The 25,320-nt window shown below is 52.9% G+C and overlaps 2 protein-coding genes across 2 annotated transcripts; both read left to right on the top strand.

Moving 5' to 3' along the window:
• Nucleotides 1-4,846: 4,846 nt before the first annotated feature.
• On the top strand, nucleotides 4,847-9,643 carry LOC102462321 (cathelicidin-2). Its single transcript, XM_075922994.1, has 4 exons — nucleotides 4,847-5,147; nucleotides 6,230-6,337; nucleotides 8,297-8,380; nucleotides 9,316-9,643. Exons 1-4 carry the CDS (start codon nucleotides 4,968-4,970, stop codon nucleotides 9,424-9,426), a joined length of 483 nt encoding a protein of 160 aa, XP_075779109.1. The 5' UTR covers nucleotides 4,847-4,967; the 3' UTR covers nucleotides 9,427-9,643.
• A 4,524-nt stretch (nucleotides 9,644-14,167) lies between these two features.
• Nucleotides 14,168-21,963, top strand: LOC102462075 (cathelicidin-2-like). The gene is made up of 4 exons (XM_075919840.1): nucleotides 14,168-14,266; nucleotides 16,289-16,396; nucleotides 18,412-18,495; nucleotides 21,697-21,963. The coding sequence occupies exons 1-4, from the start codon at nucleotides 14,168-14,170 to the stop codon at nucleotides 21,799-21,801; spliced, it is 396 nt and encodes a 131-aa protein (XP_075775955.1). The 3' UTR covers nucleotides 21,802-21,963.
• Nucleotides 21,964-25,320: the final 3,357 nt, after the last annotated feature.

Raw genomic sequence — 25,320 nt, 5'->3', positions numbered from 1 at the left:
TTGGACATTAGGAAAAACTTCCTGACTGTCTGGATGGTTAAACACTGGAATAAATTGCCTAGGGAGGTTGTAGAATCCCCATCTCTGGAGATGTTTAAGAGCAGGCTGGATAAACATCTATCAGGGATGATTTAGGCAGAGCTTGGTCCTGCTGTGAGGGCAGGGGACTGGACTTGATGACCTCTCGAGGTCCCTTCCTATTCTTTGATTCTAGAAGCCGAGATCAGTGACCAGGTCTGTGCTGGAGAGCTGGAAAGAGAAAGCACACAGACATCAGGCAAACACAAATGCAACATTTTGTTACAGATGCACCTGCCACAATGAGACTGCACATGTCTGAGCAGTGCTAAACCTTGGGGCTACCACAAGGATGCACTGGGACTCTCAGAGCAACCACTATTCGATAAAGCGCCAGAAGATGAAGATTCAGAGACGGATTCTTCACTGCCAAGCACCTCAGTCTTTCTATTTCATATGCCATGGGCATCGGCAGATATCAACCAAGACCGAGCACTGTATGCACACATAGTAAGGCTAATCTTTGCCCGTATGAGCGTTCAAACTAAACAGGCCATATGGATGAAGACTGGGAACAAGGAAGGATTACTATTCACAGATGGGAAACTGAGGCCCAGAGAAACGAAGTTACTTACCAGAAGTCCCACAAGGAGTTTACAAGAGTCTGCAAATGATTGGCCAAATTCCAGTTGACTCAAGCACAATTCTGCATCAACCTAAGCCCCAGAAGGCACATGCAAGAGGCTCTCCCTAACCTGAGAGAGAAACTTCTGCTGAACAAAGCATGATGTGATCAAAGTGTTATATTAATAATAATAAGTCTCAGCAGAGAATCTGTGTTAGTCTGTATGTGCAAAAACAGCGAGGAGTCCTCTGACACCTTAAATACTAACACGTTTATTTGGGCATAAGCTTTCACAGGTAAAAACTACCTTCGTCCGGTCATGAGAAGAAGTGGCATAAGACGTGTATTCAATTGCATCAAGACGCAAGGATCGGAAAGGGCAGTGGGGACTGGGAGTGTTATAAGACATATTAGAAATGTCTCGCATTTCAGCAGCTGCCGCCCAATCCAGAGTGAACACAGCACCGACTTTAACTCACATCCCACGCAAGGAGGGATGGAATTGTCAGTTACAAACCTGGTCCGTCCTGCCTGGATTTCAAAACCGTAGCTAAACTGTCGGCCAGTATGCGCAAGAAACGAGCGGAAGAAAGAATGCTTCCTGAGACTTCCTGTTCTTGCCCCATAGCAGAATCCCAATCAAGGGGGCTTCACATCCTCCACCCTGCTTACTGCATCTAATGTGGAGGGGAAGTATTGTAAGAGCCCACTCGCAGAGATCTGACAGTTTGATTGCTCTGCTTCACAGAAGGGCAGGAGCAGTGGATCAAGAGGAAGTGGTCGATGGATATAACTGGCTTTTGGTAACACGTTTGAAACGGTGTCGCATGAAATCTGACTCTCCAAAATAATTCAGCGTGGCTCGGGTAGGGACACAGCCACATGCACGCAAAATTGTCCCACTGTGAATGCTGGATGAGGAAAAAAAGGGGGCAGGCGCCTACAGAGAAGTTAACCCCATGAGGAGGGATACATAGGGAATGGTGGGCTATAGAATATGGCTAGGAGCAACAGGATATCACTAAGAAGGGATGGCTTAGGCTAACAGTATGTTGTGTGAAAAAGAACTTCCTTTTGTTTGTTTTAAACCTGCTACCTATTAATTTCATTTGGTGACCCCTAGTTCTTATGTTATGGGAACAAATAACTTTTCCTTATTCACTTTCTCCATATCAGTCTGATTTTATAGACCTCTGTCATATCCCCTCTTAGTCTTCTCTTTTCTAAGCTGAAAACTCCTCGTTTTTAATCTCTCTTCATAGGGGACCCGTTCCAAACCCCTCATCATTTTTGTTGCCCTTTTCTAAACCTTTTCAGATCCCAAGATATCTTTTTTAAAATGGGGCGACCACATCTGTGCACAGTATTCAAGATGTCGGCGTACCATGGATTTATATAGTGGCAATAAGTTATTCTCTGTGGGTATGTCTACACTACAGCGCTAATTCGAACTAACGGATCTAGACTAAAAAACTAGTTCGAATTAGCGTTTTGCTTATTCGAACTAGCATGTCCACATTAAGTGGCCCCTGAACCAGGCTTAAGGATGGCCGGAAGCAGTGCCGGCAGGGCATCAGAGGAGGACTTAGAGCGTGGAGATGCTGTCTCAGGCTAGCCGAGGGCTGCGCTTAAAGGGTCCCGACCCCCACCCCAGACAGACAGTTCTCAGGGGTGCCCCGCTTGCAAAGCAGTCCTGGCTTGGAGTGCCCGGAGTGCCCACACTGGGCACATCACAGCACTCGGCCATCAGACCGGCTGCACTTGCCGCAGGCTGCCATCTGGGGAGAGAGGGCAATTGGGGGGCTGCAGGAGAGCTTCCACCCCCAGAAGCCCGCAGAGCCAGCCCAGTCCTCCCCATCGGGGGCTCGTACCCCATTCCTCCCTCACCTCCTTCCACTTACCCTTCCCTAGCCCCTTTTCTTGATGTACAAAATAAAGAACAATTGTGTTCAAAAATGGAATCTGTCTTTATTGAACAAAACTGGGGGAGACTGGGAAAAGGAGGTGGGAGAGGGGAAGAGAGAGGGTGGGAGAGGGGAGGGCAACTACAATGATCAGGGGTTGGGAACAGGTCCCATATGAAGAGAGGCTAAAGAGACTGGGACTTTTCAGCTTAGAAAAGAGGAGACGGAGGGGGGACAGGATAGAGGTCTCTAAAAGCAGGAGTTGGGTGGAGAGGGTGCATACAGAAAAGTTCTTCATTAGTTCCCATAAAGAAGGACTAGAGGACACCAAAGGAAAGGAATGGGTAGCAGGCTTCAAACTAGTAACAGAAAGTTGTTCTTCACAAAGCAAAGAGTCAACCTGTGGAACTCCTTGCTGCAGGAGGCTGTGAAGGCTAGAACTAGAACAGAGTTTAAAGGGACGTGAGATAAAGTCATGGAGGTTGGGTCCATGGAGTGCTATTAGCCAGGAGGTAGGAGTGGTGTCCCTGCCCAAGGTTTGTGGAAGGCTGGAGAGGGATGGCACGAGACAAATGGCTTGGTCACTGTCGTTGGTCCATCCCCTCCAGGGTTCCTAGGGTTGGCCACTGTCGGCAGACAGGCTACTGGGCTAGATGGACCTTTGGTCTGACCCAGGACGGCCATTGTAAGCTCAGGGCTCAGGGTCGGGGGTCTCAGTGGACCACCTTGATTTTCATGCACACCTGCTCCTGGGTGGCCAGGCTGGCAGCTCTCCTGCCCTAGACGGCCACTTTCCTGTGCCTAGTGCGGAGATCGTGGACGAGGTCCATGATGTCCGCACTAGCCCAGGCGGGCGCCCGCCTCTTGCGGTCCCAGGCAAGCTCCCGGGAGCCGCCAGCCTGGTCCTGGGAAGAGGGGGAGGGCTGGGGGGCATCGGGTGGGTGGCTTGATCCGTGCCAGGTGCAGGGTCTGCTGGCTGGGTGCTGGCAGGCTTGCACCTGGCACGGGCACCGTAGCCAGCCTATGCCCCTTTAAGGGGTCCAGGGCCGGGAGGGGGGCAGACGAGTTTCCCTGGTGTTGGCCAGAGTGGCCACCAGGGAAACCTGGGGAGGGCTAGCCTCCCACTAGTTCGAATTAAGGGTCTACACAGCCCTTAATTCGAACTAGTAAGTTCGAACTAGGCTTAGTCCTCGTGGAATGAGGATTACCTAGTTCGAACTAAGCGCTCCGCTAGTTCGAATTAAGTTCGAATTAAGTTCCAACTAACGGAGCGCTAGTGTAGCGCCTATGAAAGTTAGTTCGAACTAACGTCCGATAGTTCGAACTAACTTTGTAGTGTAGACGTACCCAAAGGGGGCAGGCGGCTACAAAGAAGTTAACCCCATGAGGAGGGATACATAGGGAATGGTGGGCTATAGAATATGGCTGGGAGCAACAGGATATCACTAAGAAGGGATGGCTTAGGCTAACAGTATGTTGTGTGAAAAAGAACTTCCTTGTGTTTGTTTTAAACCTGCTACCTATTAATTTTATTTGGTGACCCCTAGTTCTTATGTTATGGGAACAAATAACTTTTCCTTATTCACTTTCTCCATATCAGTCTGATTTTATAGACCTCTGTCATATCCCCCTTAGTCTTCTCTTTTCTAAGCTGAAAACTCCTCGTTGTTAATCTCTCTTCATAGGGGACCCATTCCAAACCCCTCATCATTTTTGTTGCCCTTTTCTAAACCTTTTCAGATCCCAAGATATCCTTTTTAAAATGGGGCGACCACATCTGTGCACAGTATTCCAGATGTGGGCGTACCATGGATTTATATAGTGGCAATAAGCTATTCTCTGTCTTATTTTCTATCCCTTTTTTAAATGATTCCTAACATTCTGTTGGCTTTTTTGCCTGCTGCTGCTCACTGGGTGGATGTTTTCAGAGAAGTATCCACAATGACTCCAAGATCTCTCTACATTTTGTAAGTATAGTTGGGATTATTTTTTCCAACATGCCTTACTTTGCATTTACCAGCATTAAAATTCATTTGCCATCCTGTTGCCCAGTCACCTAGAGAAGGGAGCGACGGCGATTTATACCAGCCAAGGAGCTGGCCAACAGAATTAAGACACGTAGCTCAGACTTTCCCCGTGGAACAGCCCACCACTGTGGATTCTTTAGCAATTGGTGCCCAGGATTGCAGCCAAGTATTTGAAACATTCCTCTTTTCCCCAGACCAACATCCCCTCTGTGCCTGCCCCAGTAGGGTGGCCAATGGAAATAGCCTGCAGATGGAAGGAGGAGAGCCATTGGTTAAGGGACGATGGGAGCAGGCAGCCAATGAGGCACTAGCCTGTGCAAAGGAGGCAGCCTATAAAAGAGCTTTCCCCAGGAGGGACAGGACCGGCTCGCACTGGACCCCACAGGGCACAGGATGGAGACCTGCCTGAAAATCCTGCTGCTCGTCGGGGTGGTCACAGCAGCCCCCACGCCACCCACATCTTCTCTTCCATCCCACGAGGATGCGATTTTATCAGCAGTACAGGTGTACAACCAAGAGCCAGGCGTAACGCTGGCCTACCGGCTCCTGGAAGCGGAGCCTCAGCCAGACTGGGTGAGTGACCTGAGAATCCCTTTGGGGCTCGAACTCATAGCGCAGATCAACGGGGAATCGCTGCCTCGGATGCTAGCCCGTGTACCTACAGTCAGGGGGCTGCGCCGTGGCTGTTATACCCAGGGCTGATTTCTGGGGGTGCCAGCTATGGGCGAGGCACTTCCCAAACACTCACGTCCCTGCTCACACTCCAAGTAGGCAGACATTGGGGGGAGGGAACAACAGGGAGTTTAGAGACAAGTCAGCTCAAGTCCTGGTAAGCAGCAGGGCACTGAGGGGTTTTGAAGACGAGTGAAATAGAAGCAGGGATATAGCCGTGCACTACTTCCCGTTCTTACCACCCCGCGGCTGCCTGCTCCTGGCCTGAAAGCAGCAATTCATTCAGATTCAGAAGGCAGAGAATGTCTTTGTGCATTATTCTGGGAGCAATTCAGGGCAGGCGCCTCTTACTCTGTTTGTACAGCGCCGAGCGCAAAGGCAGCGGTCAGCCACAAGTGTTCAAAGACAATGAGTCAGCCCTGGAAAAAACCCCATGGGATTGGCTTAAAAATCATGATAAAAAGCAACCGAGTGTGGAGCACAGGTCTTCCCTCCCGCCCCGTTTGCTGTCTGGGTTCTGGCCCTTTACAAATGAATCCTGTTGATTGTGCGTTAAAAGATACCGGTTTTGGAAGGGTTAAACAGGCTTAACCTTTGAATTCAGTGTGCCCTCTGGGTCTTCTTGTGCAGAGGATCCCAATTTAGCTGGGTGCAGAAGACAGATTTAATTTTAAAACCCCGTTAACCTCTGATTATCATTATTTTTCGCTGGCCACAAAATGGCAAAATAGCTAAGAATCTTCATTTAAAACTTCAGTAGAGTAGAGCAAGTCACACTTCTGTTCTTAGCCTGGGGTCTCCTTAGGGACAGAGTCCTGCCAGCAATTGTGTGTGAGCAGCAAGCAGCGCGATACGGCTCAGACGCCCAATCTTGGGCGATACTGGAGCATAAAAGAAAACCATTTACAGGCCCAATGTGGAGGCCGGTGCTTTGCCGCTCACCATGAATGTTCATTTTGTTCTTTCATGGACTGTCTTCTTAGGACATGAGTTCGAAAACTGTCCAGCCGCTGAAATTTACTATTAAAGAGACAGTGTGCCTGATCTCGGAGAAACGCGACATCAACCAATGCGATTTCAAAGAAGACGGGGTAAGCATCACTCGCTGCCTGGAGACACTGCCCCTGCTCTTCTGTCTCACTGGATCCAATCATGGGCGTGGGAAGTAAGGGTGCGGTGGGGGGTGGGGAGGGACTGCAGCTTCCCCAGGTGCTGGCCTGTTTGGTGCCTGTAGGGCCCTGCTGGGCCTCTGAGGTCCCGATAGCCCCACTGGTGTCATCACAGCCGCCGGGCCAGCCTGTGGGGTCCCATGGGCCAGCAGGTTCCAGACCACCGGCCCTGCAGGCTCTGCTGCTGGCCAGGATCCTGTCTGGAGGCAGTGAGGGGCTAGGATTGCCAGCTCTCCTGGACCATATGGACCGGATGCCATTGCTGCGACTGGCATCCTGTGGGTCCGGTCGAGAAGAGTTGGCAACTGTGGGAGGAGCACGAAGAGGTGTAAGGGAGGGGGCAGAACTCAGCACCCTCCACCCTAAGAATTGTTCCTGCACCACCGGATCCAACAGCTGTCCCTTCAATTGACCAACAACATGGCTCAGGTCCTCGGGTCCCCCAGAGCATGCACGTTTCAATAAGGGAATTGATGGAGCCCAGGATGCTATGGTACAGTGCATTTCCACTGTATCCTACTGCTGACACCAATGTTACACACACATCCATCCATCCATCCAGCACCTCCTGACAGGTCTACAGGGCTTTGAATCTCAGGTTTGCTGTTGTCAGCTGGAGCACTGGTCTACCAGGGACCCCTCGCTGAAGTCAGAGGAAGTGGGCGGGGGAAGGAGGGGAATGAACCTTGTGTACAATATAATATTTGTGGCACCCCTCGCATTTTGTTCCCCATGAGATCAGGGCCCACAGTGCCAGATGCTACACAGACAGTCCCTGCCCCCAAGAAGTTCACAATCTTAGACAGGCAGGGCCATTTCTGGGCCCCCCACTACAGAAAGGATGTGGTCGCATTAGAGAGGGTCCAGCGGAGGGCAACCAAAATGATGAGGGGGCTGGAGCACATGATCTATGAGGAGAGACTGAGGGATTTGGGTTTGTTTAGTCTGCAGAAGTGAAGAGTGAGGGGGGATTTGACAGCAGCCTTCAACTTCCTGAAGGGGGGTTCCAAAGAGGATGGAGAGAGGCTGTTCTCAGTAGTGACGGATGGCAGAACAAGGAGCAATGGTCTCAAGTTGCAGTGCGGGAGGTCTAGGTTGGATATTAGGAAAAACTATTTCCCTAGGCGGGTGGGGAAGCACTGGGCTGGGTTCCCTAGGCAGGGGGTGGAATCTCCATCCCTAGAGGTTTTTAAGTCTCAGCTTGAGAAAGCCCTGGCTGGGATGATTGAGTTGGGGTTGGTCCTGCTTTGGGCAGGGGGCTGGACTCGATGACCTCGTGGGGTCTCTTCCAGCCCTAGGAATCTATAGTTCTAGGGCAAAAGCTGGCCAAGAGGCAGTACTCTGATCCCAGTGTCAGTGGCGGGTGATGTGACTGGCCCAAGGCCACACACTAGGGCAGTGGCAGAGTGGGGAATTCAACCCAGGTCTCCCAAATCCTAGCTTTAACAGCAAGCCCGATAAGCATGCTCTGCCCTAGAGTGATCCAGCCTCGCGGGGCTCCATTGAGTATCCGTCCTCGTCTCTATAGCTCCATTTACCCATCCGACGTTCTCTGTGTGCCCCCTCACTCAGCTGGAGCAGACAAGTCCTGCCAAAGAGCCCACTCTGACTGCTCGCACAGCCAGGCACCACTGAACACGGGCCTGGCTTAAATAGATTGTAAACGCCTCAGGGCAGAGACCGTCTTCCTGGTCTCTGCACTGCGCCTCGCACAGTGGGGACGTGACTCAGTGTAACGCCCAAACCAGGCCCGAGTGTGAACCTCCCTCCTGCCGCACTTGTGACCCGCACCACACTGCGAAGCAGGTCTCCTTACCGGAGCCGCCTGAGTGGTGAGGTTCCCTGAGGGTCGCACGCTGAGCTCTCTTCTCTCCCCGGCAGCTGATCAAAGACTGCTCTGGATTCTTCTCCACTGAACAGGACCCCCCCTCTGCCATGATCAAATGCGAGGATGCGTCTGAGGAGGTGAGTGACCTGGCTGGGCAGGGGCAGAGTTAAGGGTATCCCTTGCCGAGATCCTGGCCGGGTATTTCGTGCTGCACAAGCATCCTCAGGAGCTCCCCCTTCTGGCAGCGAGTTTGCAAAGTTCTCTCCCGAGCCTGGAGGAGGAGCCCTGCAGCCACCAGAGCGCTGGGAGCAGATTCCAGTCTCTCTGGGATACAGAGGAAACCTCAGGCTCCATGCAGTGCCTGGGGGCAGGGCAAGTGGGGCTGGGGGAGGGGCCGGGAGCCTCCTCACCAGCTGCCTTTGCCGGTGACATTGACACACATTGCATGGTGCAGACACTGAAAGGCCCCTGATCCCACACACCAGACAAAAGGCGCCAGGCAGGGCCCTTCCTTCCTGCCCTGCAGCAGCGACCTGCCCAAGCCGGGGGTGCGGGTTCGAGACAGCCAAGGGGAGTGGGGTAAGGGCTGAGTGTATAATCCTGAGCCTTCAATGGCACAGCCCTGGCGCGCTGTCCTTGCAGCTGGCAAGCTCCTGCCCCTCCCCTAGAGGCAGAGCTCTGTCCAAGAGCCCAGCAGCAAGGCTCCCTCCTGAGGGCTACTCCTCCCCTCCCATAGCCACCTGGGCCTGCCGTGACTCTGGTTGGATGAGCTCATTGGCTCAGCAGAGGCCATGTGCTCCAGGGGAGATGGCACTGGATTGGAACATTGGTGCTCCTCCCTGCTCTGCCACTGACCAGCTGTGTGACCTTGGGCATGTCACCCTGTTCCCCGCCCAGCCTTTGTGCCTGTTAAGCCCTTTGCCTTTGTATAGCAACTGCTGCAGCTGCGATCAAAGTTGGGGCCTCAAGTCATTAGAAATAAAACACAAGAGCGCAAAGTCTCATTTGCCGAGATGTAGGGACCGGTATGGCTCTGCATGGACATGCTCACCCTGATCTTTCCCCCCTCTAGCCTGATATCGTCACCCGGGGCCGCTGGGGGAGATTCAAGAGGAGAGCGGGTAGGTTTATTCGCAGAAATCGCTGGCAAATCATTTCGACTGGTCTCAAGCTGATTGGCTAGCGGGATCCAGCAGGGGAGGAGACAAAAGAGTTCCGATGCTGCCAGACCCACCCGCGTCTCCGTTTTTTCCTCCCCCGGGAGGAAACACTGTCAGAAACCGGACCCCTACCCATCTGAACCGCTTCGTTGCAGTGTCTCTCCCCACTGTGCAGTGGCTGCCCCAGTGCTGTTCCCCCAGCCTCCTCTGCACAATAAATGGCTTCTCTGCGAACCCAAATGTTTGTCGTCTTCATCCATATTGCAGGAGGCGCTTAGGGACATGAACCGAAGGGAGTCACCCGGCTGTGCCGCTGGCCACGGAAAGCCCCTGTCTCAGAGTCACAGGCCAGCCTCGCTCACCCTAACCCTCCCCTGCCCAACTGCAAGAGATCCAGACACGGAGGCCCAGCTCGTGAAAAGCAGCTCGCTCTTTTGGGTGACAACCCACGATGGCCACAAAGGGGCCTGATTTTCAGACAGGCCGGAGCCCTTTTTGCTCTGAAAAAGAGGCCCCGCAAAACATCTTGACTTCGGCACCGAAATTCGGAGCCACCCAAAATCAAAACGCTCCCTCTAGGGCAGGGGTTCCCAATCTTTTTCGGTCCCCGTACCCCCTTGGCTTTTGTAAATCTTCCCGTACCCCCTATTCAGTATGAAGGGAAATAAATTCTAGACTCTAGAATCCACAACTTTTTTCACTAACTACGACTTTTGGAATATTTCCATTAGGATAATCTAGTTATTTACCAAATATTCCCCGGGCCCCCTTGACAAGTTTCTTGTACTCCCTGGGGGTACATGTACTCCAGGTTGGGAACCCCTGCTCTAGACAATGGAGGGCCCCTGGCAGCCATGGGCCAGCTGGGCTAGTGAGTAGGGTTGCCAGATGGTTTCAACAAAAATACCGGACACACTTGACATTCCATCGTAACCGACATTCCACCCGATTTAGAAAATACCCGACATTTCTATTTTCTCAATGTTTCCCGAAAACAGGGCTCAAATACCAGACTGTCGGGCTCAAAACCAGACACCTGGCAACCCTACTAGCAAGTGGACTGGAAGACTCCTGGAAGGTCTCCTGAGATAGGGTCAGAACAGGACAGGACAGGACCTTGAGAGGTCATTGAGCCCTGTCCTCTGCCCTCCTGGCAGGACCAAGCACCATCTCTGACAGATTTGCCCCAGCCTCCTAAATGGCCCCCCCAGGGACTGAACTCACAGCCCTGGGTCAAAACACCAAGCTAGCCCTTGCCCCAACTGAGCTTGCGTCCCTGGAGTTTGTGGGCTGTGCTGATGGAACCGGAGCAGGGCTTTGCTTGGAGGCAGACGGAGGGCCCGTCTCTCGCCGTCAGAGCGGTGTGCAATCAGCCCCCACTTTGTTTCAAGTGCCCTCGCTTTACAGGCATACTGGTCCCCAAACCAACCAACCAACCAACCAAAAAATGACCTGGGCAGAAGCCAGCAGAATCTGGCAACCCTATGCAGGAACAAGGATAAACAAAATGTCTTGCAGGCTGCATCTAGAACCCGGATGGGCTGCATGTGGCCTGGAGCCGCAGATAACCCACCACGGGCCCGTGGCATGCTGTGGTTTACAAACTAGAACTTTCATTCATCCACCACAAGATGGCGCCACATTGGCCTCAGGGGCCGTAAGGCACAGGGTGTATCTAGCCATGGATTCAGGCCCTTAACCGGGTTAATGGTCCCGCCCATCGTGGGCTTGTCCAGCTTCCCTGACGTAGAGCCTGTTCCAGCCGGAAAGTGGAGAAGGCCCCGTGGTTGTTTGTTCTAGGACGGCGGCTTCCAGCATACGGACCCCTTTTCAATCCCTGACAATTTTACAGACCCCCCAAACAATATAGCTGTGCCTGCAACCCGCAAGCCCCTCAGCCCGATTTGATTCCTAAGCCACGTCCCTCAGCCCAGTCGAGAAGCAGCGGGGGCTGAGGGACTTGCTGGCTGCCTGCATGGAGCCTCTCAGCGCCCAACTTTCTGAGTACTTCCTTCAGTACCACCGTGGACCACTAGGGGTCCTCAGGCCACAGGTTGGGAACCACTGTTCTAGCGGACACAGGCCTGGCCACAAAACCCAGAGAAATTGCTCCGTGGAGGCTGACCACACTGGAGCACCGAGGGATCTCGTGTTAAAAGCTTGGTGGTGCTCAGGACCCGTTGCAGTCCCTCTGTCTTGGGGTGAATTTCCCCCCTAAGGAACAAGCGGGGCTGCCCCAGGGTTTCTCCCACCCAGACACACCAGTGGCGGTCAGGCTGCTAGTACAAGGGGCTAGCAAGGAGAGAGGACCCTATAGCTCCCTTCCCGCCTCCCAGGACAGAACCAAACGGGACCAATTCACCCAGCAGGCTGGCGAAAGGTGCAAAGCCCATCAGCCGTGAGCTGTTTGGCCTGACAACAAACCTGCTTCTGCTGCTCTCATGCTCTCGCCTTAAATCCTGTGAATTTGGCACCGTGAGGGCCAGGCATGCTAACGAGAGGCCACGGCGGCTGCATCAGGGGCTCGTTAGTGAGCTGAACGCCACAGTGTGAAACAAGGCCCAAGCGCTAAGTCCGCATGTAAAGGAACGGCCCAAGCCTGCAGGGACTAAACCAGGAAGGCTGGGACACACAGGCTGTGTCTAGACTGGCCAGTTTTTCCGCAAAATCATCTGCTTTTGCGGAAAAACTTGCCAGCTGTCTACACTGGCCGCTTGAATTTCCGGAAAAGCACTGACGATCTCATGTAAGATCGTCAGTGCTTTTCCGGAAAAACTATGCTGCTCCCGTTCGGGCAAAAGTCTTTTTCCAAAAGACTTTTGCGCCAAAGGGCCAGTGTAGACAGCTCAGATTTGTTTTCCGCAAAAAAGCCCCGATTGCGAAAATGGCGATCAGGGCTTTTTTGCGGAAAAGCGCGTCTAGAATGGCCACGGACGCTTTTCCACAAAAAATGCTTTTGCGGAAAAGCATCCTGCCAATCTAGACGCGCTTTTCCGAAAATGCTTTTAACGGAAAACTTTTCCGTTAAAAGCATTTTCGGAAAATCATGCCAGTGTAGACGTAGCCACAGTGAGTTACTGCTAGCAGGGAACCAATCCGGCAATGGGAAGAGGTTCTATAACGGCATCAGGAACAAGAGTAAGATGAAGGAAGGGGCAGGTCTGTTACTTAAGGAGGGACGGGAGGGAATAACGGATGATACAAAGCAGAATCATCCTATTTGGTTTCAGTCTTCACTAAGAGAATTGATTGTGACCAGCTGCTTCCCAAGAAGGGGGAATGAACACCAGCCAGAACAAGCACAGACAGATCGAAGCATATTTCAGCAAGTTAGACGAACTGAAGTTGGCAAGGCCGGATGCTGTTCACCCCAAGGGTATGTAAGGAGCTAGGTGAAGGAATCTGGAACCATTAGCAATTATAAAAACATAAGAACGGCCGTACTGGGTCAGATCAAAGGTCCATCCAGACCAGTATCCTGTCTGCCGACAGTGGCCAATCCCAGGTGCCCCAGAGGGAGTGAATCGAACAGGCAATGATCAAGTGATCTCTCTCCTGCCATCCATCTCCACCCTCTGATGAACAGACGCTAGGGACACCATTCCTTACCCATCCTGGATTATCTTCCTTACACATGGGATAGACGCTGACTGTGCCCCACTAAACTCAAGCTAGGTCACCTCTGTTGCTTCACTGTGGCCCCGGGCTAGAAATCCAGCAAAGAAAGAAATGAAGTCGATGGGGAGTGATTTGTTCTTGACAAATCCATTTTGGTGGCTACTTACCATGCGGCTCTATTCTACGTGCTTGTGAATGGGTCGTTTCATCGTCTGTTGGAGCAACTTTCCAGATCGCAAAGGTAGCAGGGATGCCAGAATGGAGTGAGGGGGGGGGGGGGGACACTAGAGGCCATGCCCACCCCCCTTTTGGGCCAAGCCCATCCCTCTACCCCTTCTATCCCCCTGAGGTGCTGCTCCCTGGTCAGCCCTGAACTTGGAGTCTGGCCGCCCAGGTAGGAATGGCTTGTGGACCCTCCACCTGCCCAGAATGGGAACCACCCCAAGAGCAACCACTGGTCTGTGTCCACACCCCTCAGATCCTCCACCTAGGGTAGCTGGAGAAGGACTGTGGCTTTCCACAGCTGCCTGGATGGATCTTAGAATGGCTTGGTAGCCCCAGGCTGAAAGACAGAGAAAGTTGGGGTAAGAGTTACCAGCTAGTCCCGGAGCCACAGACCCTCCACCTGCCCTGGATGGGAGGCCAGAGGGATCGGGACACACACCAGGAGCTGGTCTCACACATACACCTTCCCAGATCTAGGCAGGTAGAGCGTCTGCTTATAACATTTGCATATAACCCCAGCCTGAAAGGAGTGGCAAGCGTTTTGCAGGATGGGATCGGAAGCCAAAAGCACCGTGATAAATGGGAGAACTCTTCTGCAATCAAAAAATAAAACGTAGGAAAGACAAGCGCAAAGGGAAAAGGAAGAATCAAATGCAGAACTACGTCGGGGGAAAGACAGAGGAAGAGCCAGCCACGAGCTGCTGTGGTGAAACAGGCGAATAGCATTCTGGGGGTGTTCACAGAGGTGTCCTATGTAAGGCCCAGGGGATATTTATTTTATTCCACTCAATGCTGGAGACAGCCCCACGGGAGGGCTGTGTCCAGAGATGGGTGCCACGCGTCGCAAAAAACACACACACAAACTGCAGAAAGTCCCGAGGTGAGCCACCCAAACGAGGGAAGGGTTAGAAAGTCTGAGCGATGAGGAAAGGACAGGAAGATTGTGGTGGCCTGGTAACAAATATGGTCAGGGCCATGATAGAGAGGACAGTGAACAATTGTTCTTGGGATGATTTAGAGGTATTGGAGCACTGGCTCAAAGTACATTTGGGCCTCCCTCCACCCACCACCATGGGGTCTGGCCCTCCCCAGCCCTGGCTGCCAGATGGACCGTTGTATGAACTGCCCAGGGAGCCTGGTGACCCCCGTGAAACCGCCACCAGGTGGATTTGAACCTGGGATCTCTGGAGCTGAGTATAGGAGCCTCTACCCTCTGAGCTAAAAGCCAACTGCCTCCCAGCCCGTGCTGTAGGGGTCTCTTGAGCTTAGCTGTTGCTGTGGTCTAGGTACCACTTGCATTGCTCAGTAATCATGCTAGGTGTGTGGGTTACACCTGGACCCTCCACCTGTTCTGGATGGCCATCTCTGGGAGGCAGGGGCATGGGTTGGGAGCTGCTCTCGGGTTCCCCGGCTCCTTGCTCAGGGTAGGTGGAGGGTCTAGAGTTCCCCAGTTACCTGGGCTCCCAGGGCTGCTCTTGCTACAGAATAGGCAGAGCTGCCCCATCCATAAAACAGTTTGAGGTGGCCACGCCAGGCCAGGGCCGGATTAAGGTTCTGAGGGGCCTAAGGCTAGTGGGAGGGAAGGGCCTAAGAATGAATTACCTATTGCAAAACATTACGAAGTCATCCAACATTGATCGCTCTACATATGTATGTAACATTAACGCGTTTATTCTGCTCTCTCTACACTTGGTTCTTCAAACAATCCCGCCCCATTTTTGCTGGGGCAAAGTCATGAATCGTAGGACACTAGAACCGGAAGGGGCACTGAGTCCAGTCCCCTGCCCTCACTACAGGACCAAGCACTATCCAAATCATCCCTGATAGATGTTTATCCAGCCTGCTCTTCAATATCTCCAGTGATGGAGATTCCACAACCTCCCTGGGCAATTTATTCCAGTGTTTCACCGCCCGACAGTTAGGAAGTGTTTCCTAATGTCCAAACTAAACCTCCTTTGCTGCAGTTTAAGCCCATTGCTTCTTATCCTATCCTCAGAGGCCAAGGAGAACAATTTTTCTCCCTCCTCCTTATGACACCCTTTTAGATACCTGAAAACCGCTCTCATGTCCCTTCCCAGTCTTCTCTCTTATGAGGGACAAATACAGCTGATGTCAAGAGAACGACACTACTTCATACCAGCTCAGGATCTTCAGTGCCGCTTGAGTCCAGTTAAAACCCATGTGGCCTTTCACAGGCAGTGGGAGATTTCTGGTCCTGACAGCACATGGAAAGCGTACACTCCCTCTGTACGATGCTAGCGTAACGCCGGCAGGAGGAATCAAACCATGATCCTCTGGAGCTCAGTGCATGAGCCTGCACCTTCTGAGCTGAAAACCCAGTTGGCTCTCAGCTCAGGCTGTAGCAATCTCATTCTCCCTGTAAGGGGTCTTGGTGTTGTTAGGTCGGACAGTGCACCGCTGTCAGTAGGTGCGTGGGTTACATGAGGACCAGCAGCGAAAACAGGCTGAGCCTGTTATCAAGGGCTGTGGGTTACTGAGAGCCCAGTGGAGAGTGAAGCCCTAAATCTGTGATTCGGGAAACAAGAGACAGTTGCTTCACCGCCTGTGTGCCTTCCCCATCTCCTCCCAGCATGTGTTCATGCTAATCCAGGCCAACTGAGAAAGCGCCACCCCCCCCCCCGTCCCTCCCCGCACCCACTGCTCAAACCAAACTCCCCCAATTTGCATCACTATTCCCGGCCAATGGGCGCGGTGATGGCTTGTACCTGCAGAGGTGCAAGTAAATATAGTGGCAGCGGCCAACCAGGGCTAACCCTGGTGAACCACTGCTGGTTTATTGCCCTCCGCTGAGGTAGTGGTGGCTGTGGGGTGAGTGAAGGCCAGTATTGGGCTGCTGGGTATCGGCCCAGAGCCAAGCCTGTGAAAAGACTCCCAGTGACTTCCGTGGCTTTGTGATCAAGCCAGCCCTGCTGGCGAGTTGCAGCTGCTGGCCAAGCCCCATAGGGAGGCCTGGAACGCTGCTGATGCCTCAGTTCGATTCCTTTCTCTCACAGACGTTTGTCTTTTCCTTGAAACGCTTAGGACGGGAACTCTCCAGGTGTCCGAGCGCTGCACTTCCTCGTGAAAGAGACGGTGTGCCTGGGGTCGGAGAGAGCTGCGATGGAGGAGTGTGACTTCAAAGAGGACGGGGTAAGGAGTCACGTGCTACGTGGAGAACTGTGCCTGGGGACGGTGCTTGGCATTCTATTTGAGCGGCGGCCACGTCTTCTCTTGCCACGCTGGAGATCCATCTTCTGGCGCTCGATTTAGCGGGTCTAGTCCAGTGCTATCAAACACTAGTACTAGAGTTGTCTTTCTCAAAGGCCTGCTCTAGTTGAACCTCGGGTTACTGGGTATCATGCAGCAATGAATGGGTGAACTTCTGTGGCCTGGATTATACAGGTGATCTGTCTAGATGATCTCCAGGGTCCCGCTATTAAATTCCCAAATCTGTATTATTACTCTCATTGCAGGTGGGTAAACTGAGGCACAAAAGGGGCGGGGAGCGACTGCAGAGCCGAAAGCTGCAGAGTGGTGTCACCAGATTGCAGCTATAGTCCTCGGACTGCTGCCAGCTCTCTCTGTGTTCACAGGTGGGCATGGCAGCTGAGCAACAGGAAAGACCGCATGATGCAGAGAGCTGAGGTTAGGACAGAGCAAGAAACTCCTCTGACCTGCCACTGGCCCACTCAGTGGCAAAAATGCTGTGCCTCAGTTTCCCCATCTGTGACACGGGGATAATGAAATTCGGATTCCTTCCTAAGATGTATCTGGACCAAGATTTATTGCAGACGGAGGCCGGATTGCAGAGACAATAGACACACGGGAAGATGGGGGCAGCACAAAGGGTGTACCAGGCGGAGCCTGGGGGTAAATGGGAAAGAGACCGAGTGAAAAGGCAGGAACGATGTTTCTCTGAGAAAGCAGGGGGAAGCCCAATGAAGCAGGGCGGTGCACAGGGATGGAAGATGTGGGACGTGGCTGGAGGGGGAAGGGGAGAAGAAAGAACTGGAAGAGGGAAATAAGCTAAGGCCATTTACCCTCTAGGCAACAGAGAGATCTCTGCTCCTTCATTGGAACATACCCCCCCAAGCTGATAGCCTGAGCAGCTCCCCTGCTTCTGCAGGTGACTTGCTCTGATTGCCCTTTGACACTTGGTGCTGCAGAGACTGGCTAGTGTTCAACATACAGAGATATACTATCTCACAAAGCTAGGAGGGCCCTTAAGAGGTTGTTGAGTCCAGTCCCTGCCCTCACAGCAGGTCTAAGCACCATCCCTGACAGACTTGCCCAAGAGCCCTATATGGCTCCCCTCAAGGGCTGAACTCACAATGCTGGGTTTAGTAGGCCAATGCTCAAACCACTGAGCTACCCCTGCCTCCTCTGTTTACAAGGTGTAGCCCAGGGCCTGTGCCCCTGAATGGCAGACGACAAACTCCCCATGCAGGCTGCTGCTTTTGGCAGAAATGCCAAGTCCGATAGGGCAGCCCTGCCGGCCTCTGGCTTCTCGCCCACGCGCCCCGGCCCAGCAAAGGCCCCCCTGCTTGCTCACCCCCACCACCCTGCAGGCAGCTCCCAGCCTTGTTCCACCCCCTGTGTGTGGAAGTCAGTAACTCCCCCCGTTGTAACTCCCCCTCCCCCTCTCTGGCTGCCAGCCGTCCCCTGCGTTCAATGGCGCTCTGAGAGCCAGCGCCTCTCCCGCAGCTGGTTCCTGGCTCCGTTTGCCATGCAGGAGCCCTGGGCCGAGGCGCCGTGAGCACCGGTTCAGCCTGGCGGTGCCGTGCCCCTCTGGTTGTAACGTCCCGAGCGTAGCGCCGGGCCAGGAGGCAGCGAACAGGGTCGGCGCCCCGGTGGTGCCAGCAAACAGCGCTCCTCTGCAGCATCTCAGAGACCAACCTATCAGAACTGTGGAGCCAGCTCCACTGCCTGGCATGGGCGGTCGCCAGGCACGCCCCACTCTGCCCCCGGCTGCTGTCTCCAGGAGAGCGGCCGCTACCACCCGCTGGCTGATTTGCAGACGTTTCAGAAGGGAACGGGACGGTCTGCCTCAAAGAGGTCGGTCTGTACCTCCACACGCCCACCCGGAGGCACACGGACAGCTCCCAGCACTAGGGCGGCAGAGATGAATGAACTGAACCTTGACCTCTTCCTCTTCTCCCTGGCAGCGGGTGAGGCGCTGTTCTGGATACGTCTCTTCTGAGCAGGGGCCGGCCACCATCCTGATCACCTGCGACCCGGCGGCCGAGGCGGTAAGGAAGGTTTCCGCTCACGTGCCCTGCTGAGGGAGCGTAGGGACCTGGCAGGGCCCAGGCAGTCTTGTCCGGGGTGGTTCCTAGATGGGGATGCTGTGGGCCTACTCCTGTCGGACATACACCGGCCAAAGGAAGGTGCCATGGAAGGGGTGACGGAGTTCACATGGGGCTGAGATAAGTGGGGATGTGGGCGAGACTCGGCTGACTGCTTCCAGGGGGAGCTGACGGGCTAGCGCAGTGTTTCTTAAACTTTTTAAGATGGAGGAACACCAAACAATAATTTTTTTTACGAGGAACTCCAAAGACTTTTTGTTGAGCAAAAAAAAAAAAAAGAAAAGAAAAATGGGGTCGGGGGGAAAGTTATTGAGGGGGAAAAGAGAAGTCCAAGAAAGATGTGGAGAAATTGGAGAGGGTCCAGAGAAGAGCAACAAGAATGATGAAAGGTCTAGAGAACATGACCTATGAGGGAAGGCTGAAGGAATTGGGTTTGTTTAGTTTAGAAAAGAGAAGACTGAGGGGGGACATGAGAGCCGTTTTCCAGTATCTAAAAGGGTGTCATAAGGAGGAGGGAGAAAACTTGTTCATCTTGGCCTCTGAGGACAGGACAAGAAGCAATGGGGCTTAAACTGCAGCAAGGGAGGGTTAGGTTGGACATTAGGAAAAAGTTCCTAACTGTCAGGGTGGTTAAACACTGGAATAAATTGCCCAGGGAGGTTGTGGAATCCCCATCTCTGGAGATATTTAAGAGTACGTTAGATAAATGTCTATCAGGGATGATCTAGACAGTGCTTGGTCCTGCCATGAGGGCAGGGGGCTGGACTCGATGACCGCTCAAGGTCCCTTCCAATTCTAGTATTCTATAAAAAAAAAGTCCATTTTGAACTCTGTTGTTTTCCGCGGCACACCTCCGACTGCCTCGCGCCCACCGGTGTGCCACGGAACACAGTTTAAGGAACACTGGGCAGGCGGCTTTGGGAACGCAGGCTCCGTTCCTACTCAACAGCCCCAGCCAGGTTCTTCCCTTTCTGCCTCTCAGGGCCGTCCCCAGAGTGGCGGGGAGCCGCTGCAGGGTCTGAATCGGGGTGGGCCCTTCAGGGATCCATGGGTGGCCTACGAGACATTTTGCTTAACGTTGCCCACGTGCAGGGTTGCCAGATGCCGCCGGTTCCTGTCCACATGGCGGGTTTTCCCTACCGGTGTTAGTGAAGTGACACACACGTAAAGCCAGAGAAGAAGGGTGTGTGCTCATTGATTGGGAGAGCCGGGCGTTCCCTCTGCAGCCAATCCCGGTGCTGCTCCAGTTCCGTCGGCGCCCCCTGCAGACTCTAGCTATGCAAGCGCCGTCAGCAGAACTGCTCGATCCCGGGAGACCCTGGTGGTCACAACAATCTTGCAGCCGGCTGAGATGGAGCAGGGCCATTCGTTCGGCCCGCTCACTAGCCTCGGTTGCCCCTCGCTGGTCTGGATCTTTAGCTCTGGGCCACTATGAGGCTACGTCTACACTGCCAGTTTTTGCGGCAGAAAATATGCAAATGAGGGGCTCATTTGCATGAGTCACAATCTCATTTGCATATTTTCTGCCCATCCATTTTTGCACTCGGGGTTTTTGTGCAAAACCAAGGAGAGTGGACATTTTCTTTTTGTGCAAAAAACCCTTTTTCCGCACGATCGGTAAACCTCCTTTTTTGGGGGCTTGCGGAAGGAGATTTTGCGCAAAAAGGAAATGTCCACGCTGCTTGTTTTTGCGCAAACACCCCTACTGCGAAAATGGATCGGCAGAAAAGATGCAAATGAGATCGTGACTCATGCAAATGAGTCCCTCGTTAGCATATTTTCTGCTGCAAAAACTGGCAGCGCAGACGTAGCCTGAAAGTTCTTCTCCAGAACACCAGCTCTCCTGGCACCCATAAGACAGTGCCCAAGAGTCACACGCTGGGACTGACTTCAGCTGGGGCAAAGGGGCAAACTCAACAGCACTCAATGGACTGCGTGGATTTACACCCACTGGGGACCTGGCCTACCCCTCTAAGGATGCATCTAGACAGCACCCGTCTGTTGGAATAAGCGACGCAATTTGCGCTGTGCAAATTGTGCTGCTTATTCCGAGTCTATGTCGAAAGAGCTTCTTTTGAAATTTGCCGTTGTATCCACAGCACCACATTTCAAAACAAGGCACTATTCCGACAAATCCCTTGACCCTTGTGGAACAGGGGTTATGAGGATGCCGGACTAGCATGCCTGCTCTTTTGGGAAATAGCAGGAGCTTTTAAAGATGCGGCGTTGCTATACTTCCAGTATCCCAAAATAGCAACGCAGTCTAGACGTACCCTAAGGCTGTCTGTTCCCCAGAAGTGTAATTGCAACGGGAGGATCCTCCCCCACCCTGCACCGTGCAAGTAACTTCTCCTCCGGGCCCTCGGCTCTTCCTGGCCCCAGGACCAAGAGCGAAAAATGCCCTTGAATCTCAAGAGCTCCCTCTTCGGGCAGTGCAAAGCGAGCAGGGAAGGGCGGGCGCTGTTTCAGGGAGGAGTCCATCCACCCTTCAGAGAATCATATTATAGAATACTAGGACTGGAAGGGACCTCGAAGTTATCGAGTCCAGTCCCCTGCCCTCGTGGCAGGACCAAATACTGTCTAGACCATCCCTGATAGACATTTATCCAACCTGCTCTTAAATATCTCCACAGATGGGGATTCCACAACCTCCCTGGGCAATTTATTCCAGTGTTTGACCACGCTGATAGTTAGGAACTTTCTCCCAATGTCCAACCTCAACCTCCCTTGCTGCAGTTTAAGCCCATTGCTTCTTGTTCTATCATCAGAGGCCAAGATGAACAAGTTTTCTCCCTCCTCCTTGTGACACCCTTTTAGATACCTGAAAACGGCTCTCATGTCCCCCCTCAATCTTCTCTTTTCTAAACTAAACAAACCCAATTCCTTCAGCCTTCCCTCATAGCTCATGTTCTCTAGACCTTTCAGCATTCTCGTTGCTCTTCTCTGGATCCTCTCCAATTTCTCCACATCTTTCTTGAAATGCGGTGCCCAGAACTGGACACAGTACTGCAACTGAGGCCTAACCAGCACATAACCTCCTAGATCATACGCTCCAGGGCTTGGCTTGGCCTTCCCCCAGCGTCACACAGCGTGGCTCCATGTCTGCCTGGGATGCCTAACGAACGTGCTTCTCCCTCTCTCTAGCCTGCTCGGGTCCGGCGGGCCAGCTGTGGAAGGCCTTACAAAACTCCAAGGCAGCCCACCAGACACGTTCGCCGCCACCGCCGCATGACAGCAGGGAGAAAGTGAGAGTCAAAGGCCATCCGGGGAGGAAGACACAAACATCCTCAAACAGCCTTGTGGCAACTGGTGCTCCAGGTGCCGGAGCCGGCTCCATCCTGCCCCTTTCAGCCACCGTCTAATAAACAGCCACTTGCAATGGGTTGGATGTCAATCGCTTTCTCTTCTTGCCCCAGCCCTCGTCCACACCTCTGCTTTGTGCCACGGGAAGGGGCGGGGAATCATGACCAGGGAGTCACCTGACTATGCTATTAGCCAATGGATGATACCAGGAAGGAGATGCCATACTCCTACCCCCTAGGGGAAACCCTCCAGCTCAGAAACTCAGTGCACATGTAACCCACACACCGAGTGTGCGTCACGGTCCCATGCAGCAGCCCTTAGACCACATACAAGAGACCTCTACAGCCTAAGCTGGGAGCCAGCTGGCTTTTAGCTCAAACCGTACAGCAGTGTTTCTTAAACTTTTTAAGACTGAGGAACATCAAACAATCATTTTTTTTATGGGGAACACCAAGGATTTTTTGTTGAGAAAAAAAAGTGCCCAGGGAAAAGCTGTTGAGCCAAAAAAAAAAAAAAAAAAAGAGACTTGTCCCTTTAAGGGTGGCCATTTTGAATTCTGTTCTCTCCATGGCACACCTCATGGTGTGCCATGGAACACGCTGCTGTAGAGGCTCCTACACCAAGCTTTTGAGGTCCCAGGTTCAAATCTGCCCAGTGGTGGTTACACACGCAATGGGGTTACCCCTGGGAGAGCAATGGGGCTCAGTGTGGCCTGCCTGTGCAGCTATTAATTCAGTCCACAAGGGATCCGGATAGTCCACATATTGCTTGTCTCACCCAATACATGGTAACATCTGCCTCCTAACCAGCCAATTGCTGGTAGGGTTATAAGACAATGCCTGCCCCAGCAGCATTCTGCATGGGCAACACAGGGCAGGAGAGAGCTCCACCCCCTCCTGGCGCTGACAGGACAGTGAAGGAAGAGGAATGGAGACAGCTTGTGCACTATGACCCCCCCACACACATCCTCTCCAAATACAACGACTGTCAAGCAGGAGGTGTGGCCGACAGAGCTGGCTCAGCAGGGGCGGGATCAGAGAGATGGGTACCTGCTGGGGCAGGTGAAGCAGTCAGCTGACAGGGAAGTGAACAGCAGAGCAGCACTGCCTAGTGGGAAGGGCAAGTCTAGGCCCTCAGTCCCAGCTCCCTTAGGCCTTCCCGGGAGACCTGTCCCAGAGCTGCCCCTGCAGGAGGCTGAGATGGAGGGTTACAAGAAGCCAGGTGCCCTTGCTGCAGTGGAGAGGCGTTCTCAGCACATGATTGACCATGGGGCTGTGGCCCTGAAGAGGGGCAGTAAGGAAGGGGTGGGGTGAGTCAATGAGCAAGGTGCTGGCCAGAGTTCTAGGGCAAGGCATTTAGGCCAGCCCTGCCTCAGTTTCCCAAGGAGGCCTCTGCCCTGCCTTGCAGGGATGCCATGCTGATCTTGCTGCTACTGTCGGTGAGGTGCCCACGTGTTCCAGTGACAAGGCAAGAGAGGCCCAGGCTGCCCCCAGCGTGAATTGATGGCAGCGGGGAGCTGCCTGTCGCGGGAGCCTCGGAGCCTCGCCCCCAACCGGCGGGGCCCTGCTGAACGCCGCCCGTGTGGAGGGTGGGCATTGGGCCCGGACACGTCCTTTTTTAAGCCCCATCCAGGCTGCCCTTCTATTTTTTGGCTCAAGTGGAGATTTGTCCCATTTGCTCTTGTCTACTCAGTCCGGAGCAGGCGAGCAGGACAAAGAATAAGGGAGCAAAGGGACAAGTGGGCATGCCAGCCCCAAAGCTCGGGGTTGGGGGCAGGCAGGGCTCAGACAGGCAGCCTGCCAGCTCAAGCTTTGTGGGGGGGAAGAGAGAAGCCAGAGCTTGGGCTAGCCCGTGAGGGGGGAGGGGTCCATTTTCCCTCTGGTCACCCTACAGTTTCTTTGATAAGATAACGAGCCTTGTGGATAAGGGAGAAGCGGTGGATGTCATATACCTAGACTTTAGTAAGGCCTTTGATATGGTCTCGCATGATATTCTTATTGATAAACTAGGCAAATATAACTTGGATAGGGCCACGATAAGGTGGGTGCATAATTGGCTGGATAACCGTAGTCAGAGAGTTGTTGTTAACGGTGCTAAATCCTGCTGGAAAGGGATAACAAGTGGAGTTCCGCAAGGGTCTGTTTTGGGACCCGTACTGTTCAATATCTTCATCAATGATGTAGATATTGGGATAGAGAGTACGCTTATTAAGTTTGCAGATGATACCAAACTGGGTGGGGTTGCAACTTCTTTGGAGGATAGGGACATAATTCAAAATAACCTTAGCAAGTTAGAGAAATGGTCAGAGGTAAACAGGATGAGGTTTAATAAAGAGAAATGCAAAGTGCTCCACTTAGGAAGGAACAATCAGTTCCATACATACAAGATGGGAAGCGACTGTCTAGGAAGGAGCATGGCGGAAAGGGATCTAGGGGTCATAGTGGACCACAAGTTGAATATGAGTCAACAGTGTGATGCTGTTGCAAAACAAGCAAATATGATTCTAGGTTGTATCAACAGGTGTGTTGTAAGCAAAACTCGTGAAGTCATTCTGCCGCTCTACTCTGCACTAGTTAGGCCTCAGCTGGAGTACTGTGTCCAGTTCTGGGCGCCACATTTCAAGAAAGATGTGGAGAAATTGGAAAGGGTACAGAGAAGAGCGACAAGAATGATTAAAGGTTTAGAGAACATGACCTATGAAGCCAGGCTTCATGAACTGGGCTTGTTTAGTTTGGAAAAAAGAAGATTAAGAGGGGACATGATAGCGGTTTTCAAATATCTAAAAGGGTGTCACAAGGAGGAAGGAGAAAATTTGTTCCTCTTGGTTACTGAGGACAGGACAAGGAGTAATGGGCTTAAAGTGCAGCAGGGGAGGTTTAGATTGGACATTAGGAAAAAATTCCTAACTGTCAGGGTGGTCAAATATTGGAATAAATTGCCAAGGGAGGTGGTGGAATCTCCCTCTCTGGAGATATTTAAGAACAGGTTAGATAGACATCTGTCAGGGATGGTGTAGACGGAGCTTGGTCCTGCCTTGAGGGCGGGGGGCTGGACTCGATGACCTCTCGAGGTCCCTTCCAGTCCTATGATTCTATGATTCTATGATACAGTGCTGAACAGGGAGCACCGCACTCATGGGCAGTGGGTGAAGCCAAACCTCAGCCCCCCCTTCTGCCTGAGGCTCCACCCCTTCTGCCCAAGGCCCCGCCCCCTCCAGGAGCATGGCAGCCCCCCCACTTGCCCAGGGATCCGGCAATTCTGTTGCCCCCGCCCCTGCATTTGCCCAACTCAGAACAGAGGGCAAGGGTAATGACTTCAGCCGCAGTTAGCTGCCACTCGGCCGTCTATCTGGAGTTACAGGTCTCTAACCAGCGTTACAAATCAGCCCCTAAAGAAATAGGGTTGCCAGATTCTTTCACAAAAAATACCAAACATGGCGGAAAAAAATTGGTTGAGAAAAAAAAA

This window comes from Pelodiscus sinensis, chromosome 2 (assembly GCF_049634645.1).
Source record: "Pelodiscus sinensis isolate JC-2024 chromosome 2, ASM4963464v1, whole genome shotgun sequence".
NCBI lineage: Eukaryota > Metazoa > Chordata > Testudines > Trionychidae > Pelodiscus > Pelodiscus sinensis.
This window is presented reverse-complemented; position numbering and strand designations above follow the sequence as displayed.

Coding starts and splice junctions, on each gene's coding strand:
- LOC102462321 (XM_075922994.1), top strand. CDS start 4,968: ATGGAGACCTGCCTGAAAATCCTGCTGCTCGTCGGGGTGGTCACAGCA. Junction 6,338..8,296: donor GCGATTTCAAAGAAGACGGG/GTAAGCATCACT, acceptor TCTCCCCGGCAG/CTGATCAAAGACTGCTCTGG. Junction 8,381..9,315: donor GCGAGGATGCGTCTGAGGAG/GTGAGTGACCTG, acceptor TCCCCCCTCTAG/CCTGATATCGTCACCCGGGG.
- LOC102462075 (XM_075919840.1), top strand. CDS start 14,168: ATGAGGAAAGGACAGGAAGATTGTGGTGGCCTGGTAACAAATATGGTC. Junction 14,267..16,288: donor GTTCTTGGGATGATTTAGAG/GTATTGGAGCAC, acceptor TGAAACGCTTAG/GACGGGAACTCTCCAGGTGT. Junction 18,496..21,696: donor GCGACCCGGCGGCCGAGGCG/GTAAGGAAGGTT, acceptor CCCTCTCTCTAG/CCTGCTCGGGTCCGGCGGGC.